General features: G+C 36.3%; 1 protein-coding gene across 2 annotated transcripts in view; it reads left to right on the top strand.

Moving 5' to 3' along the window:
* creb5b (cAMP responsive element binding protein 5b) overlaps positions 1-20,210 on the top strand; it is a 103,612-nt gene that overhangs the window by 70,456 nt on the left and 12,946 nt on the right. For both annotated transcript variants that reach the window (XM_088600299.1, XM_088600300.1), the window contains one exon: positions 18,373-18,708. In XM_088600299.1, the coding sequence (XP_088456425.1) occupies positions 18,373-18,708 (336 nt within the window). The remainder of the gene's footprint in view (positions 1-18,372; positions 18,709-20,210) is intronic.

Raw genomic sequence — 20,210 nt, 5'->3', positions numbered from 1 at the left:
TCCTGTGGAAAGATTTGCTGCACATGACTAATGACTTCATATCACCTAATAACATTTCATATCTTTGCAAGCTGGGGTCTTCAGTAGAATGCAGTGTGGACACGTGATGGCTGTGTTTGAAGATATTCTTCAAAGTTTGCAAAGGGTCTTGTCTGCTTGACATCAACAGAAAGAAAAAAGAAACTTTTTTTCTGTAAGTGATTGTTCTGGCAAATGGTTTATTCAGAAGGGAGAAAATAAAGAGTGCGTTCCAGGGTCATTTAAATGATGTATCTTTTCTCTAATACGATAAGCAGTCTTTTTCACAGTATAGTTTATTTGTATGTCTGTTTGACTCTGTCAAACGTCAGTTTTTGAATGACATACTGATGCAAAATGCAAATGAAACAGTCTTTTAAGTTTTACTTCAGTTGCTCATTTAGCACATGATTTTATTCACATTTTTAATGTTGCTCAGATAGGTTTGTTTGATTAGCATTGCTCCTTGGGATAAAAGGAGCCATTTTACCATTCTGTCCTGCACTGCACTGATTGCAGTGTAAGAACTATCAAGAAGAAATAACCCACAGACATTCACTTTCATTTTGTTAAGCTACTCCACTGTAGCTTTGGCCTTGCTCGGGGTCATTTTGTCCTGGTGAAAGGTGAATTTCCTTCTTAGTTTTAGGTCTTTCACAGACTGAAGCAGGTTTGTCTGTAGTCTACTCCTTCCATTTTGCCCTACGTCTTGACAGGCTTCCGAGTCAGTGCTGCTGAGAAGCAGCCCCATAACATAATGCTGCAACAACCATGCTTGACAGTCGGGATGGTATTGCCTGTGTGGTGTGCTGTGGCTTTGTGCCAGGGGGTTTGAAATCAATATTTAAGTTCTGATTTTTCTAACATATTCACGTTTTGACTACAAATATTTACTTTAATAATACGGTATATACATTATTTGTCATTCAACCAAATAAGATATCATTGGTGTTGATGGTGAATACATTTACATTTGCAAGGCTGTATGTATAAGCGGCAGCATGGTGGCACAGGGTTTAGCATTTCTGCCTCACTGCACTGGGGCCCTGGATTCAATTCTGACCTGGGGTGCGGTCTGTGTGGAGTCTCCATGTTCTCCCTGCGATTGTGTGGGTTTCCTCCCACAGTCCAGAGATTTACTGGTGGGTTAATTGTCTTCTGAGAAAAGTAGCCCTGGTGTGAGTGTGTACGTGTTTGTGTCTGTGTTTGTATGTGTGCCCTATGATGGACTGGCGTCCCGTTCAGAGTCTATAATCCTGCATTGTGCCTGTTGATAGACAGGATAAGATCAGGCTACTGTATGACCCTGTACTGGATGAAGAAGTTAGAAAATAGATGGATATATATGTATAAGCTATGTGTACATCCTTGTATATATATATATCCTTGAGTACGGTATATTGATTTTTTTGTGTTCCACAAGAGTTTTTAAATTCAGCTTGTACAGTCATTCTCTTGAGTATTAAGCTTTATAGTATTATGGACAGATTTGGTACCTGTCCTGGGGTTATTTCACTGTACCAAACTAATGGCTCTGTAGGTACAGTTTTGGGACTTATTTGTAAACCATTTAATCTTGTACTGAATTGTGTTGTGTTGCTCTTTTGACATATTTTTTCATAAAATATAAAGTCTTACTTCAGAGGCATGTGCTCTGACAGTGTATGCTGTACCTCCTCATTCCATTTTGATGGTTAAGTAAAATTTAACCATCGTAAAATGTTTTTTATCACAAAAATGGTTTTCATAATATGGCTCCAGTAGAAATACATGTCCCTTTCAAGTTTCAAATTTAAACTGCAAAAGGTTTAAATGCCCTGAAAGAATATTACTCTAATACTAGTGTCTTTCTGCAAAATACTTGAGTGTGAATAGTAATTTCAGTAATGATCTTTGGAATTTCTAGTATATGTGAATAGTCTGAGAACCAGCATTTTTGCCTTTATCAATGTCTAAAATTGTGTAGTATTCTTATCAGAAATTCAACAAAACTTATTTTCTTTTTATTATATTATATATACAGTGCCTTGCGAAAGTATTCGGCCCCCTTGAACTTTTCAACCTTTTGCCACATTTCAGGCTTCAAACATAAAGATATAAATTTTTTATTTTATGTGAAGAATCACCAACAAGTGGGACACAATTGTGAAGTGGAACGAAATCTATTGGATTTTTGAAACTTTTTTAACTAATAAAAAAATGAAAAGTGGGGCGTGCAAAATTATTCGGCCCCTTTACTTTCAGTGCAGCAAACTCACTCCAGAAGTTCAGCGAGGATCTCTGAATGATCCAATGTTGTCCTAAATGACTGATGGTGATAAATAGAATCCACCTGTGTGTAATCAAGTCTCTGTATAAATGCACCTGCTCTGTGATAGTCTCAAGGTTCTGTTGAAAGCGCAGAGAGCATCATGAAGACCAAGGAACACACCAGGCAGGTCCGTAATACTGTTGTGGAGAAGTTTAAAGCCGGATTTGGATACAAAAAGATTTCCCAAGCTTCAAACATCCCAAGGAGCACTGTGCAAGCGATCATCTTGAAATGGAAGGAGTATCAGACCACTGCAAATCTACCAAGACCTGGCCGTCCCTCTAAACTTTCAGCTCAGACAAGGAGAAGACTGATCAGAGATGCAGCCAAGAGGCCCATGATCACTCTGGATGAACTGCAGAGAACTACAGCTGAGGTGGGAGAGTCTGTCCATAGGACAACAATCAGTCTTACACTGCACAAATCTGGCCTTTATGGAAGAGTGGCAAGAAGAAAGCCATTTCTCAAAGATATCCATAAAAAGTCTCGTCTAAAGTTTGCCACAAGCCACCTGGGAGACACCCCAAACATGTGGAAGAAGGTGCTCTGGTCAGATGAAACCAAAATCGAACTTTTTGGCCACAATGCAAAACGATATGTTTGGCGTAAAAGCAACACAGCTCATCACCCTCAACACACCATCCCCACTGTCAAACATGGTGGTGGCAGCATCATGGTTTGGGCCTGCTTTTCTTCAGCAGGGACAGGGAAGATGGTTAAAATTGAGGGGAAGATGGATGCAGCCAAATACAGGACCATTCTGGATGAAAACCTGCTGGAGTCTGCAAAAGACCTGAAACTGGGACGGAGATTTATCTTCCAACAAGACAATGATCCCAAACATACAGCAAAATCTACAAAGGAATGGTTCACAAATAAACGTATCCAGGTGTTTGAATGGCCAAGTCAAAGTCCAGACCTGAATCCAATCGAGAATCTGTGGAAAGAGCTGAAAACTGCTGTTCACAAACGCTCTCCATCCAACCTCACTGAGCTCGAGCTGTTTTGCAAGGAAGAATGGGCAAGAATTTCAGTCTCTCGATGTGCAAAACTGATAGAGACATACCCCAAGCGACTTGCAGCTGTAATCGCAGCAAAAGGTGGCTCTACAAAGTATTAACGCAAGGGGGCCGAATAATTTTGCACGCCCCACTTTTCATTTTTTTATTAGTTAAAAAAGTTTCAAAAATCCAATAGATTTCGTTCCACTTCACAATTGTGTCCCACTTGTTGGTGATTCTTCACATAAAATAAAAAATTTATATCTTTATGTTTGAAGCCTGAAATGTGGCAAAAGGTTGAAAAGTTCAAGGGGGCCGAATACTTTCGCAAGGCACTGTATATATATTATATTTTAACAGTTTGAATTCATGTGTTCTCTGAGGTTGATTAGAAGATGTTTCATGTACAAAGCATGCTGTACATGTACTGTACAAAGCAATACTGTGATATAGAAGACAGTTCCCCACATCAACTCCTTCTGAGCAACAGCATTCTGAAACCAGAATGTTTAGGTGCTGTGCATTTAGAATACATTAGGGTTCATGAACACTATAATAGCATACATCTTTTAAGTCAAATTAAAATAATTAATAGAATTATGTTATCTGGATTTATTGTATGTGGCTAGGACAGAACTTGATCATAAGCATAAGAGGAACACATATTGCAGAAACGTTACTGTCAATAAGTAATAATTCAATTAAAGTTAGTTCTTTTTTCTTACATGATGAAAGCTATTTCCAGTCCTGGTTGTCATTTAGTCTCCCAGGATAACTGCTATATGTTTCTTAAATTTTAAAAACTGTACAAACCAACTGCATGGGTGACACACAGAAAACTCAGCAAGGAGCTTTTATAATTAAGGTGATTGAACAATTGATATTGTCATTTGTGAGTTTTGCTGTATTATTAGCCGTGTCAGACTTGTGTAAAATAGGAGTTTTATCAATACTAAGTTGACCCTGCTGTACAATGGAGATTTTTTTTTGTTATCCAGATAATCATCTTTTGTTTATATTGTTACCAGGGTCAATAAATCTGTCACTAGGGGTTGGAGTAGGTGCTGAGTTTTTTACGAGGTAAACAATACTACATGTTCCTAAACTAAAATTCAATTGGCTGAAAAAACTGGCAGAAGTCTCTGTTATGACATAATCCTTGGCACCAGCATAAATGTATTTTTTTTTCTTTCAAGGAAGGGAATAATATTCTTAAAGAAACAACAGATAATTAAAATGATGAAAACCTTGAAGACTCAAAAACTTGAAATGCAATAAATAGATACCCGTAGCAATACTTTTTTCAAGATATAGTATTCATCATCTTTTTATTTATATGCCAGAGCAAAGATTTTAGTTTTAATAAAATGTACATCATGTAGAAAGAAATAATACATTTATTTATTTGGAAAAATACATTAAATGAGTAATTAAATAAGTTTGCCTTATGGGTTATTTTGAATAAACGAAAATAAAACTGGTTCCATATTCATCTGTTTATCGATTAAATCAATTATTAGCATAAGATCCCACAAGTAATAAAATCGGTACTAGAGAAAGTGTGTAGTACCTGCATCTCATCCTGTAAAATGACCACTTTTATGGTTATAATTATTTTAACCCTCATCTACAAAATTGCTCAAATCTTATAAAACAGTCAGGCACAAAATTATAGAGGCTATCCCAGATAAGTATGGGCCCAACTTTATAGTGAGCATCAGACTCATTTAAATTAGAGGATGTGCAAATACTTATTAATGTGATCTAAACACCATTTTTGTAAGCAATTTTCCACAACATCTGCATGAATGGTAGCATTGTCAGAGGATGAGGTCATTCAAGAAAGACGGTGAGCTAAGAGCACAGCTGAATCTACAGACTTCACTCCAACCTACTGACACAGATGAGTGTTAAAGAAGCAAGAGCCCTTTTCTAAGACAGGCTAGAAATGTTGTATTCAAGGGCATTCCAGGTATGCTTCTCAAGTTTGACTATTAGTCATGAAGGGCAATCTGACCAGGTTTGAAGATCACTTGATTTGTTTTATATGTTTTTGAAAACCAAAAGGTACTGTACTTATTTTTTTCTTTTCTTATTTACCACATCTTAAAATTGCATCTAATGTGTTTATTTGAATTAAGAACAGCTCACAACTGAATTTAGACTTAATTGGTTGCAAATAATGCATTATTTTGTTTATTCATTTTTCTTTATGCTAGTCAGTGGTAGTTGAGCTGTACTTGATTTTTTGTCATTGGAACATTTTCCTATAAGATGCTTTTTCTTTCTGTTAACTTTCTTTCCTTTATTTTTCTTAATGTTTAACTTTGTTTCTTTCAAGATATTTCAGCTTTCTAACTGTATTTTAATAACAAAAATTCAAATAACCATTGAGGTTTAGGAATTGTGGTAACAATTTCATTATAATTTTGGAATTAGGAATATATTTAAGGCATATAATACCCTGCTTACTTAGAGTCAAATTAGTACCTGATATTTGCATGCATAAAATCAGTAAAATCCATTTCCTTTCTGATATTAAGCTGATATAATGTGAATTGTATGGAATGTCTAATGTACTGGAATAACAAGAAACACTGAAACCTAATGCATTTTTGCTATTGCTAGTGCTTTCTGTGTGTAATAAGAAACTGAAGTTCCTTAAATAGTTTAATTCATTGGCCAAGAGGCTGTATGTATTATTAATAAGCAAGTTCTTTGGAAGCCCATGGTACAGTATTCTAAACCCTAAAACCTACTCAGAATCAGTAAACTTCTAGTGTACATGTATTCTATTTCATACTGTAAGTGTCTCAGCTAGTTGCAATTCAGATATTCAATGTGCAAGCAAATAAGGCAGAAAAAAGCTTAACATTTTCATAGACATATTTTTATGTCGTAAGTGAAAGACATTTTGAAACAATAACAGCTGGCCAAAGGTATAAAACCATAACATGTGTTAAAATTGACCTCTTATACAGCTGAAGCTCACATCAAGCTGCCATGGCTTTTGCTTGGTGCTTTGGCTATCACCCCATGTACACTATGTGGCAGACCCTGGCTGTTTAACCCATAACCGCATTCACACAAAACCCAGACTGGGCTGGGACTTCTGGTTTAATGCATAATATGAGCATTACAGCCTTCACATCACTAACTGCATTCTAAAATGCCAGTTATTAGTGAGGCCTAAGGCAGGGTCAGACAGCGAATATAAACTCTGAACTCTGTCAGTCTGCTTTATTCTTTACTATAGTGAGGATAATGGCAATATATCAATGTTACTGACTGAATCAGTTTATAAGGAAACAGGTAAAGGTTTATTCCATGCTGAAATGAAAAGCAAAGAGACACAACGTTTCAGCTGTGGAGTCTTCTTCAGGTGTCAGTATTGTAAAGTATGTATTCTACATACTTGACACCTGAAGAAGGCTCCACAGCCAAAACTCTGTGTAACTCTCTGTATTTTCAGCATGGAATAAACCTTTACCTGTTCCTTTGCAGCCTACGCATGCTGACCCAGCTCCCTACTTGAACTTAGTCAGTTTATATATTGATACTTTTGTCTCGTTTTGAAGATGTTGACTGACACTTTTATAATTACTACAAATACAGCTTGTGCAGAGATCAATACACAGTTTGTAATATTTACATTTACAAAGCATGGTTATAATTAAAGTTCAATGAATCAAGTGTTTGCTTGATTTAAAATTAAAGGAGATTTTCTAGGACCACTAGATTAGTTGCTGAAGAAGGAGCATGTTTTCTTCCTTTATTTACAGTATGTACTGTATAACTATTCAAGCTATTTCAATCTTTCTGTTTTGTATGTTCTCTGAATAAGGTAGGGCAGCAATTTTCAGACATCTTTGTCCTTAGAGAAGATTTTATTTAATTTTAATAAATAGGTTAATAAATTAATTGAGGATAAAGAGGTATATTCCTAGAATTTTGAATTATTATGAATACAGACCGATCAATAAATAACCACATAACAAACAGCATATTGATCACTTAAAATTTATGTATCTGTATTTCCAGTAATAGTTAATGTTTTATTCTTATATTAAAGCCTCCATTTTCCTTTCTCAACAAAAATAATTTGCAAGTCACAGGATTAATCATTGCTTATCATGGATTTGTCTAAAACCCTTAGATTCAAGCCAGAATGAGCAACATTTTCTTTTAAACACAACAGACTATAGCTAAATTAATACTACACAGAAGATGTTAACATAATCACATATGAAGAGCCTGGTTTCCTATAAGGACCTCTGTCGGTGTCCTCTTGGTGTAGTCCAGTCTTCTATGGTTTCCCTTCTCCTCTTCCCGTTTGTTGCCGAGGCACAGGTGGGGTTATAAACTCCAAATGATGTGAACTGAGACCACCGATCAAACCCTGACAGCAGTGTCATGATATCAGATCAGATCAGATCACTTTATTGGCCAAATACAATTTCTTGCATGAGGAATTCGTCTTTTCACAGACCCCAGCTTGCTCTCCATGAGACACACAGACACACAGACAGGGAGAGAAGCTTGGGGTCAGCCATTGTACTGTGCCCCAAGAACCCTGCCCGTCTGCCGGCTGTGGGATTTGAACAGGCAACCTTCCAGCCACAGGCGCAGATCCTTAGCCATAGTGCCACGGTTTTCATCAGATTATGTGACATTTACGCATTAGACATTAACTGCTCAACCAACTGGATTGGAACGCATGACAGACAAAATAATTGGAAATAGACAAAACAATCTAACATTTTCACGAACGTAGCTAAGTGTATGAAAACAACCATTAACTTAATAATTAAAAAATATCTAAGGTAAGTTACATGCAAAAAACAATGAGAACAAGAATGAAGTAGTAGCAATATATATATAAAGTAGGATAAATAAACAGAAAGATTGTTTATTAATTATTAAACAAATTTCTGATCAATTTCAACCATGCAGTCTTACAATACTCTAAATGAGGTAATACTAGTGCACTATTCAATTTTAAGTTAAAACTTAAATTCTACAATTTTAATTATATAACCTAATATTTTGCCTAGACCATGAAAGAAAATTGTCAAAAATATACTATACCCAAAGTCCTTTTCATAACTAGCCTCTTCTAGCTCATTTACAATTCTTTAACTTTTGAAACTGAAACAAGCTTTTACATTTAATTTAAGTTTTCTTCCCAGTATTCCTTTCTGCCTGTACCTAAGTTTACATTTACACTTTTTAACTGTATCTGGTCATTTCTTAAAAGTGCTTTCTCTTTACATATTTGCTTTCTCTTTGCCCATAATGAATTGTTTTTTAGCCTCTGAGTTATGTTTTAGTGCATTTTAGGATATTCTGTCATTAATATGAGCTTCAGAAAATATCTGTGCATTAATTCTGTTTTAAAATTTTCAAATTACTTTTTAATCTAAATATTCTTATTTTGTTTTGGAGCATTTGTAAATTGTACTTGAAGATCAAGACGGAAAGTGTCAAATTTCTCTCATACATAAGGAAACATGCACAGTGGACAAATGGAAATAGTACTTGAGTGGCTCGACTCAAGTTTTTGGTCATGGGTAGCCTGTTTGTGTAAATTTTAAAAAGTAAACTACCACAATTTGTTTGATGTGTTTTGCATAATAGTTTCATTTAAAAAAATGCATATTAAGGTTTCCTTTTTTCATTTTTATGCATTTTCTGTGGTCCAGGCATAATTTGTTAGTGGCTTTATCCAACCCGTTATTATGTTGGTATGCTGTGCACTTTATTAAGCGTCCTTTATGAAAGGAAATTGAACAAAGTGTAGTTCTGTTTCAAAGCACATCCATTATATTGACAGTGAATAGAAAGACTGCCAAATGCATGAGCACATGCTTTGGAGCAGTATTTCTTCTGTGTGGGAATGCTGGTGTATATCCATACCGTGGTACCAGCTAGTCTGAGTAATAATAAACGGACTGGGTTGCAGTCAAGAGTTACTGGCACCCTACGATTGATGGGTGCAAAGGGAAGAAGCCAGTGGCTTGTCAGATGTAGTGCATTTAATAAAACCTTCTGAATCTATGAAAAGTACTGTTTGCCAGTTTTAAAATTCCCATAACAAATCACTTGAATTACTTCAGCTCCTAGGAGGGTGGAGTCATGTAGTCGTTCCTTCCAGCTTTTAAAGGTGAAAGGGAAATATAATAAAGTGAGCTAATATAATGACAGTGGGCTGGGGCACGATCTGTGGAAAAAAAGTTGGTACAGGTCCTGATTGCAGTAAATTAATGAATCCCTTTTAAAGTCTAGCTGTGTAATTAGCCTCTGTACATTGAAGCAGATGGGATTCCCAGACCCAAGGGAGAGCAGAGAAAGAAATATTACCACAGAAGAAAATCGCAGGCTTGATTTATTTGGCAATTTTTAGGTCCATTTACACACATACACAAAACACGCAAATGGCTTCAGTGGAAATAAGGAATTTGTGATTCCCAATGCTGTAAAGTTTCACAATTACAGAATTCAGTACTGGTTTATTATTGGTGTTCAAAAATAAATATAAAATGTACCTGGAGAAAGCCAGAGCTGATGTGAAACATGAATGTAATTAATGTAATTAATTACATTAAAATCTGCATTTGTGTTGTAAACAAACCCTTTACAAACACCTACTGTACTACTGTATACATGATAGGAACAGGTAAAGATGTGGCACTTGAAAGCTCTTAAAAGTGCTATAACCCCATGTGTGGATACACAAAGAGCAGTGGGTTTGCAAATGCTGTGTTGTGGAGGTAGATTAACTGCTGTATTCAAATTAAAACCTTGATGATGTTGTAATATTAATTGGTTACAAATGAAGAAGAAGGCAGGGGCTTGATGCATTCCCCAAAGAGATAACTATTGTAATATTACAGGATTTCATTCTTTTAGTATTGGAACATATAGAAGACTGCCTAAGTTGTATCATGTTATTGTCAGCTATAGACACTTTCTTTGAGTGAATACCGTACTGTAGGTATTGCTCATGTTTCTGTAGAGAAGAGTCTTTTCCTCACATTCATGTGAAGAATTAAAGTGTTGATTATTCACCATCATCATAAAGTTAACTTGTAGCTTTTAAACTGACCTTGTATTGTAAATTAAAGTCTAATTTAATGAATGACAGAATAAAGGAAGGAATAAATATGGATATAATTAAATCAAAATCAATAAATAGTTTTTAAGAATTACACTGAATGACATTTGTACGAAAAGAAAAACGTGTCTTTTGGAAAAGATCAGATTTCATCAGAAGGCTAAACCATCGTTTCCCATATGTTGTTGATGGAGTATTTTTGTCACAGAGTGACAGTATACCTTCAAGGTTTTAATTACTAGTTAGATGGCTAAATGTGTTGGGATAGAAGAAAACTGCTTATTATTGATGGTTATTCTAGGCCACTGCTGATTTGGAGTGGCCTTTATGATGATCACCTTGTTGTGAGGTTTGAATGTTTTGTAAATGTGTTTGTGATGTTCCACTGTCTGAGTGCAGCTGTGACGTTTTCATTGACGTTGTGCTCCTGGACTATTAAGTCCATTGGTGCTCTGCTGATTTGACATGAGGGATTTTACAGGACCACATCACACCATTTGGATGTGTAAGAACTGTAATGATCTTATTGTCTGCTTTTAAATGCTTGTTTTTGTATAAATTGTATTTTCAGATACATTTTCTGTTTTGATGTCTGTCTTCTTGTTGAAAAATGTGTTGATGTTCCTATTTCACAAAAGCCAGCTACATTGGGCTTTCATTGTAGTTTACAACGTTGATTGTTTTTAATTCCGTCTCTGTTGATTGCCTACTTCTTATTAAATATGATTTTTGTGTTACTGTAAGAGTAGTAGTTATAGTATAGGAATAGTAATTCTTCAAGATTTTTTTCTTAGTTTGTAAATGTTAGTTTCTTGAAAATGTTTGGGATTATGTATTAGAGAGCAGAATGGCATATTTATAAAGTTTAAGTTTTGGTGTCCCATTCACGTGATTACGGACATAAAGGAAAACTGGGCTTCTATTACACTGCAGTGCTAGAGATTATACAGTATATATCAATTATGTTAGAAAAGAGAGGAGACCAATTAGAAGCTGTTTGAGTACACTGGTTTCCAGTTGCTTATAATAACAGCAGACCTTAATGTCTTCTTGATTCTTGGGTTACCTCAACATTTTTACATATTTTGTATCTCACAGATTTGACAGAGTCAACAGACTTAAAGGAGTAAATAAAATTCAGTTGTACATTTAAATGCATTAACTAATAATAATTTCTTGTACTGTACTTGTACAATACTTTTCATCACACAGTGCGTTCTGAGAAAGTGGGGACACACTTCATTCACCACTGAAGTGTAGCACCTACATGGCTGCATGACTGTTGCTCAACAGCCCCTATACTCACTGTACAGCAGATTATGTAGAGAAGCGAGAAATTGCTTGACTAACTGAATTTAGAGGAAACTTTTAGGGAGGTCAGATTACACAAGCCCAGAGTGGAATGTATCCAGGACACCAGAGTCCTTACTGTTCTGAATAGCACCATGATATCTTTAATGACCAGGAGTCAGGACCTACAGTAAGTTTAATGTCTTATCCAACATCATAGTGCCACTACACTGCTGCATTGGCTTGGAAATTTTCTGTCCAGAGCGAGGAGCAGTCTCAGTCTCAGTAATGCAATTACTGTACCTAGTAATTATTTGGCAACATCTAGTAGCTTTAAAACATTTTTTAGTAATGTAAGTATAAAATTGATGTTATGCCATTATATAGATTATATGGAGAACAAACTATGCACAGCATGCTAGTGTTTTTTGATTTGATCAGGACTGGTATTAATACTGACAGAGGAGTATTTTATAAATTTTAGCCAATTTCCAGAAGACCTCCCATCACTTTGGTCCTTAATACTAATTCAAATAAGGTGAGTTCTGGCTTTTTCCCTATTTAAGTCTATGGGACTTGCATAAAAATGTCAAGTGCCTTTTTGACCGTTCAAATGTCAGAAATAAAAGGCAAAAGTCTTACATTAACATTGTAAAACATAGAAACTAAAAAAGGACAATATTACAATTTTGAAAGAGATGTTAATACATAAATTATGTACAGATGTTAATACTTTATAAAAATACTTACAGTAACAGAACACATACACTGCAGTTAAACAAATAAAAAATAGCTTACATTAGTAATATAGGATCTATCAAACTTAGCTGACAATTTCTGACAATGCTGCTTAAAATACGACAGCCTTTTTAGCTGTATATTCTAAAGTCTATATGATCTTTTTACCATTTTCTTCATTTTTCTTCAGCATTTTTTTAACTTAATGGAATAAATACTTAAGGCACGACATCCTAAATCCTACAGTATAATTCTGAAATTAATCTTTAAAATTTTCCTGTACTGGCACCTTGTGAACAGAGGACGAGCTCTTGAAGCTTCCAAGTAAATCTAAGCAATAGGTAGATAAACAATCAGCTTTCCAGTTGTGTTAAAATGTATTCATAGTCTTTCATTTCTAAATATGCAATTGAAGATGAACTTCAGAGGGGTGCTGTTCCTGCAGATTCCCTTTAAGCTTTGTTGCTGTAAGGGACAGTCCTCTGGCCTCACAGTGTTTCTGTACTGTTCCCTGAGTCTTATGTTTTAAGGAAAGCCAGCTGCAGAAAGATAGAGCTGGCACAGGTTGGCCTGTAGCCACATTTTGGAACCTCTGCAGATAAATAAGCAGACTAATTGAATTAATAAACAGATAGCTCTACTCTGCCAGCTGGAAAGCTATCAAAACATGTGATAAATTAGCACCCACTGGAATAAGATGGAAAAAGGAATCTGAATGATCCCTTCCCCCAACCTTAGTCCCTCTCCATCCCTCAACACGCTGGCAGTGAGCCAGTGAAACCTAACATGAGACAGGCTTGTTTCTCTCTGCTGATAATGTGTTATTAAGTTTCTAGACTGTGGTTGATGGTAAAATTCTGTGGTCTTTTGTGGGAAAGCGAGATTGTCTGCTTTGGTGGTGGGGAATGGAGCTTTGTACATTGCTACAGGATCTGATATATATGCGATCTGTGCTCTTCTTGCTGTTTGAAAGAAATACCATTTCACAATACGGTGTTTCTACACACCATCCTGCGTACATGTTTGTAAGAATGACGGAATACTGTTTATTGATTGGCAAAACCTGTATAAATTGAAGATAAGTTAACCTTTAGCTAAATTATTACTCAAAGACTTTAACAACAATAACGGTAGAAAATCTGGAAAACATATTCAGCTTTTACTTGCTGAAATGTATATATCATACCATTTTTCTTGTGTTAAAATTCACTTTGATAGTTTTAGGGAGCTTGTTTTATGGATTAAAATAAACTTAATAAATAACACGTTCATGAAATAAACTTAAATGGTGAACTTTCCAGGCAGCATAGACCATGTACCACATAGAGTAACTTGTGCATGCTCTTAATCTCACTGTGATGTGGGAGATGTCACCTACTGTATGCACAACTTGAAGGCTGGCCTGTCAGAGGATCAATGTACAGTGTGTAATGTACGTAAATAAAAATAAGAAAAAAAATCACTAAAATACTTTACTGTCATTAACAGTAGTCTTAGTAATAAACTAAACAAAGCTATAAAGGATTTTGTTTTGACTTGTGTGTTAGTTTTACTTGCTTGGTAATTGTGTATTAGGTAGTGGTGTGAATGCTGTATATTATAAAGTGTAATTGTTGGAATTACAGAGCAAGTGTGTGGTGGGATCTAAATCTGGTCCTTGAAATTTCCAGAAGGAGGCGCAGATTCCTTTTTTAAGGGACGCAGGCCATGATGGGTGTTGATTTGTGGCATTTTGGTGACGCTCAATAGCAAGATACCCTCTGATGCCTAAGTCTGGATCCCAGGACTCCACTGTTCTGTATTCTGGACATTCAGCTGTGTCCTCAATGGTAAATTCTCAAATCTCAAATTGTTTTGAACACAAACAATGCCCTCCAGATTTAGCTGTACCACTGATGAAATGGGAACAGAAACACATGAATAATTATTCAGTTTCAAGAAGCATTAGGGTGACTTTATTTATGCCTGTTAAAATGTCTTTGTATAGTCCAAAATTTCCCAGAAGACCTTTAGATTACTGTTTAAATACCTGTGTTGTAATGTTGTTCGAGTAAAAGACATATGCCTTTTGGTGTTGATATATGTCATCTATAAGTATTTTACTGTACACGCTCCTTGCATAATTAGGTTTTGGAGTTTCTGCCATCATAGCTTTACAAAGGCAGAGCCCTTTTCTGTAACACCCTCACACTCAACCGTTATATTTCAAGATGCCTTTTTCTACAGAACTGACCAAAAAACTGGTCACAGATGAACATTCACAGATCACTGTGCAGTATATAGCCTCAATGCCACCTACAATGATGAAAGATCAATAAACCAGTCTTTAATTGGAATCAATGAGTAAACAAATGAAATTTTAAACCCAGCACACCTTTCAGTATCTTGGAAATGTTTTAGCAGAAAGACATACCCAATTGTATTGTGGCTCTCTTAAGTATTTCTGTTGCATCAGGGTCAATCAAAAACACACTGGACTATTTTCCATTTGCTCAATGTGTTTTAAACTGTCTTGTACCGATTGTACATGCACAGATGAAGATTTCATATACTTGGAGTACCATTATCGATTAATCATATTTGCATTTTATAACATATAGAATACTTTAATATTTTACTTTGGCACTGTACCAAGACAGGACAAATATAGAAATATTAAAATGTAGCATAATAAAACAGTTAATCCAATTTATATTAAATCATTTCACACACCATTCTTATCACTATTCACCACAATTTGATGTTTTTCTATATTACAGTACATCTTTAGATGTCTTTCAGCAAATTACCATAATCATCTGAAGATGCATATCTTCAGACTGGAGCATTGTCTTTGCTATATTCAAAATAATACATTTGTGAACTTTGAAAAATATGCATATTATTTTAATTTTTTTTCTTGTTCATTCAGTGTGCCTAAAAGAAGCTCTCTGATGCGATGTCCTGAATAAATAATTAAGTTCTTCAGTGAAGAAGTATTGTAATGTACAATTGGCACTAGCACAAAAAGTCTTTTTTTCTACTTATTTGTCTTACTTGAATTTGCATGTATACACTGATAAGTGAGAATAAAGCTATTTTGACTGATGAAGGTATTTCCTTATAAATATATTTTTCATTGATCTACTCAAAGTAAATCTAATCACAAGAGAACGTGTATCTCTTTATAATGTCTATTATACTACAAGCAATTGCCAGAAAGGAGTGGATTTCTTAAAGAAATCCTAGATCAGTAAAATATTTTGAAAGAAATGAAAGAAATGCTAGATACAGGCTGGCTGCTGTAAGTCTTTTCTGATGGATGGAAAGGGCAGGACACGGTGTGGCTGTGCTGAAGTAATAAGAGCTGCTCAGCACAGTGTCCTTTAACGAGCCTGCAGGGTGGCTGACTGCTGCCGCTGCCTGGGAGGGAGGATGAGGTAGATAGCTGGTTTGTGACCAGGACTGTGAGCCAGAGCAGCTGGCGGTCTCTCCCAGTGGGTATAATGAATGTGGATCTTGTTAAATCTATGGACCCCTTGGAAATGGTCTGTCTTGACTGAAACCAGCTGTGAGTCGGTTCTCTCACTCTCAATCTGCTCATCTGCTGTCTAAACAATTGGAAATGTAAGACAGCGCTTTAGGGAGTCAGGTTAAAAAAATGTTTATTTGCATTTGGAAAGTGGGACTCTCTCTGGTGCATGTGATAAAACATAGTATAAAAAATTCACAAAAATATGTTCTTAATGTCTATACTATACATATCCTGAAATTACTGTCCCGTGTTAAACTTTATACAAACTTTTGAGGAAACCTTTTAGAATCTAAAGACTATAAAGGTTCCTCAAACGATACATACCTGTATATACTGTAATTTCATATTCTCTCAAGTGTTACTGTTTTTTTTCCATTTCAGGCACAAATGACAACTGTTCCTTTTTAAATCTAATTTCATGTCCTCTGAGTAATATTTTTGACATGCTGATACATGAAACACATTTATATTTTTGTATTTGCTTGCTTGTTGTTTTCAGTGGTAGTCAACTAAAGCCTGAAAATAAATCCTCGAGAAACTCTGTTTGCCGTACACTAAAAATAAGGGCACCTTGTGTCTAATTTTTGACTAACCAGACTGCTGAAAATAGTAATTTGCTTCCACTAAGTAGACCACACTGTTAAAAAAGCAAATCTGGTGCAAAACAAATACAAAACTTGGTCATGCTGTGAAGCGAAGTCAACATCTGTCTAAAAGTTCACTATAAAGTTTACTGGTCTGAAAGGTGCTCCAAACATATTGAGATTATACAGTATATGTGTGTAAACATGTCAAGCGCTATGTGTGTATACAGTAGGTATACAGAGAACATCAAAAGCAGCTTCTTACTTCTTATGTAAACAAATTCACAAAACTATAAGGTAAATTGTAATCTTTGTGTAGCGGGACCATAAAAAATGACATTTCATTGAACAGACATCACTTAGGTAAATTCATTATGCTGATTTACATTTGTAATCAATAGGGTTGATCAAGAGTTGGTCTGTTCTAAAAGTCACTGACTAGCAGTGTGTGTAATTACCACTGGAAGAAATACAAGCTCTACATCTGTGACGCATCCTTTGCATCAGGTTGTGATGTTGGATTCTGTCTCATTACACTCATGGAGCCTTAACAAGTATGTGCCTGTTCACTGATTTCTGAGAACCTACTGTAGATGCCACACTTCATCCGAGCTCATCCCACAAATGTTAAATGAGACTTAAGTAGGGCATTCCTGGCACAAATGCAAGAAGACATCATGTGCTGTGGCCAAGTTTTAATTTATAGCCTCCATAAATTCAGTGTTCTGGCAAGTCAAGTGTGGCAGAGACATCATCCAGACAATGCTCCACATATAGAGCACTATTCTGACTGCACACACACTCCATCCTAGACCATCACACTTAGACCTCCCCTTCGACTGGTTGGTTGTACACAACAATCAGCAAATAGCATACTGTATGTCTCTGCACATCTGTGCTGCACTTGCTGTTGTCCATTAGGGTGGTCTGCACAAAACACACTAAAACTGACTTCACAGTGTAAGGGCGACTGAGATATCTAAGTCCAGTTCCAACATACTAATATCACAAAAGCATTGTTCTCTTGATAATCAGGACTTATTGCTTTCTTTCTGTGTTTTTTTTTCGCCATGCTTGACATTTAACAGGGATTAAGGTAGTGAGGTGATTTAGTAGACAGACTAAATTCAGTAGATAGTGACTCAAGAGTCGCTATTAATCATGAATGAATAACTAATAAAAAGTGACAAAAATATTTAATCAATATCCAACGTAGTTAGATTAAAAAAGCAGTGCATAAGTGTATTTATTTTTTATGCTCATTGTATGTATATGTGATTTGTTTGTGCATATGTAAAGTTGCATCAGACTTAAATGTTGACATTCTTTCTGTCTTACTATAGATTATACTACAGTATATAGTTGTTCAAACAGTATCACAGTAAGACAGAAGTGGATTATTACCCTGAATTTTACATTAAAATATGGCTTCAGTATCTCATGTGTTTCAGAATTTTTAGACTGGGGTTGGCATTCTTGGGAATGGCTGCTGGAATGAGCTGGCGTGCCTCTATCTCAGATATGTTTCTGTATCACCTCTGGAAGACTCTGGACTACATCCTCAACTGCTGCAGAGTTGGCTTTGGCTGTTTGTGGGGTTTGTGGCTGTGAAAAATCAAAACACACTTTTCTTGGTTCTTGGAGAATTTTTGGATGGATATTTTTTTACAGGAAAATGTTGATTGTTGTTTATAACACATATTACATCGAAAAATGCTAAATTACATTAAAGACAGTTACTGCTCAAAGAAGAAAGAAAAAAAGTACTTATATGTCTGTATGTATTTGTTTACATTTCCCAGAGGCTGAAGGCAGCACTGACTCACCACCCTGCAGCCATGCCCAATGGGACCATGAACACGATGGGTCACATGATGGAGATGATGTCGGCTCGACAGGACCAGACTCCTCACCACCACCTGCACTCGCACCCGCACCCGCACCAGCCTCTGCAGCCTCCTCCACATGCCTACCAGCACCAGCACCCCCCACCCCATCATCACGGGCACCATCAGCCCTCTCACCACCACCCACAGAGCCATCAGCACCCCCACTCGCACCCGCAGCATCTGCACAGCCACCCCGCACACCACCAGTCCTCGCCACACCAGCCTCTCCACTCTGGAGCACAGTCTCAGGTACCTGCCACCGCTGCTGTCTGCTGCTGACCTTAGGACTCTTGTTATGTATCGGTTTCAAACAAGAAAAAGAGGTGTTAGTGGGGGCAGTAGGGGGCGCTCACCCTGCAGTCTGTGGGGGTCCCAATGCCCCAGTATAGTGACGGGGAGACTACACTGTAAGAAGGTGCAGTCTTTCACATGAGACGTAAAACTGAGGCCGTCACTCTGTGGTCGTTTCTCCCTGAGAGTAGGGAGAGTAGGGTTGTTACCCTGGTGTCCTGGTCAAATTTCCCCCTGGTCTCTACCAGTCATGGCCTCCTAGTAATCCCCATCTATCAATATTGGCTTCATCGCACTGTTCTCCTCCCCACTGAGAGCTGGTGTGTAGGGAGCGTACTGGCGCACACTGACTGCCGTCGCATCATCCAGGTGGGGCTGCACACTGGTGGAGGGGATCCCCATGACCTGTAAAGCGCTTTGAGTGGACTGTCCAGAAAAGTGCTATATAAGTGTGAGGAATTATTATTAAGAAAAAGATTACTGGAGTTGATTAGTTTTCCTTTCCTTTAAATGTGTTTTATTAGTGGGTGAATCTTATTTTATGCTGAAGTGGTACTTACTGTATTTTCCTTTGTCCAAAACTAGTGCGTCACTTGTGATGCACAGCACTGTGAGCGAAAACACAGCCATTAACTTGGGTGCTACAATTATATTAACACAAGACTGTTAGTTTCCTGTCTGGTAATAAGAATGTTCTAATTAAAATAATCAAGTTGGAACCTTTAATGTGAAAATAGAAAAAGTACCCATATAAGTCATATTTATTATGTTTGCAGTGATTTAGAGGGCTGTGATTACCAACTCAGAAAATATCTTTCATATGGTGAAATCATGTTTGAGGTTATCTCTGGTGGTCCAGACTTGAAGTTTTATTCAGTGATAATTGTTTAAACATTTTCATCTACACATAGTTGAACACAACTCCTTTAAATATAGAAACATACTAATGACTTACCTGGAGGAAGCAGTATGTACTGTTATTCTGCATGTGCTATACTGTGCATAAATAATGTCTAATGGCTGTTACTGTACTGTTACTATGCAGTTAATTGATTTATTACCTAAAAAGCAAAAATAAGGATTATAATTGAAGAATAGCTTTTTTTTGTCATGATCAAATTTAATTTACTCATCAGGCTAATCTGTGAGTTATTCTATTTTCTTTATATTCTTTTTCATATAAATCTTATAGATCAGACATTTACATACCATTTAGGATTTTCCACCTGTAATCATACTTCATTTTGCTGTGCGTAATTAATTATAATGTAAGGAATACCCTCAAATAACTATTTGTCATGTAAAGACCTTAAGATCTGAGTTTAAGGGAGAACAACAACAGAGTTCAAGAGGGTTGTTCAGTGTTTTTTGTTGTAAGGAGATAGTGATTAAAGAAAAATATTACCTTGCTGATTAGTAGTTAGAATATGTGCACAACTGTTTGAGATACTACTGTCTTT

The sequence above is a fragment of the Lepisosteus platostomus genome, chromosome 12 (assembly GCF_059453375.1).
Source record: "Lepisosteus platostomus isolate fLepPlt1 chromosome 12, fLepPlt1.hap1, whole genome shotgun sequence".
NCBI lineage: Eukaryota > Metazoa > Chordata > Actinopteri > Semionotiformes > Lepisosteidae > Lepisosteus > Lepisosteus platostomus.
Note: the sequence above shows the minus strand (reverse complement) of the source record. Positions and strands in the feature narration are given on the sequence as shown.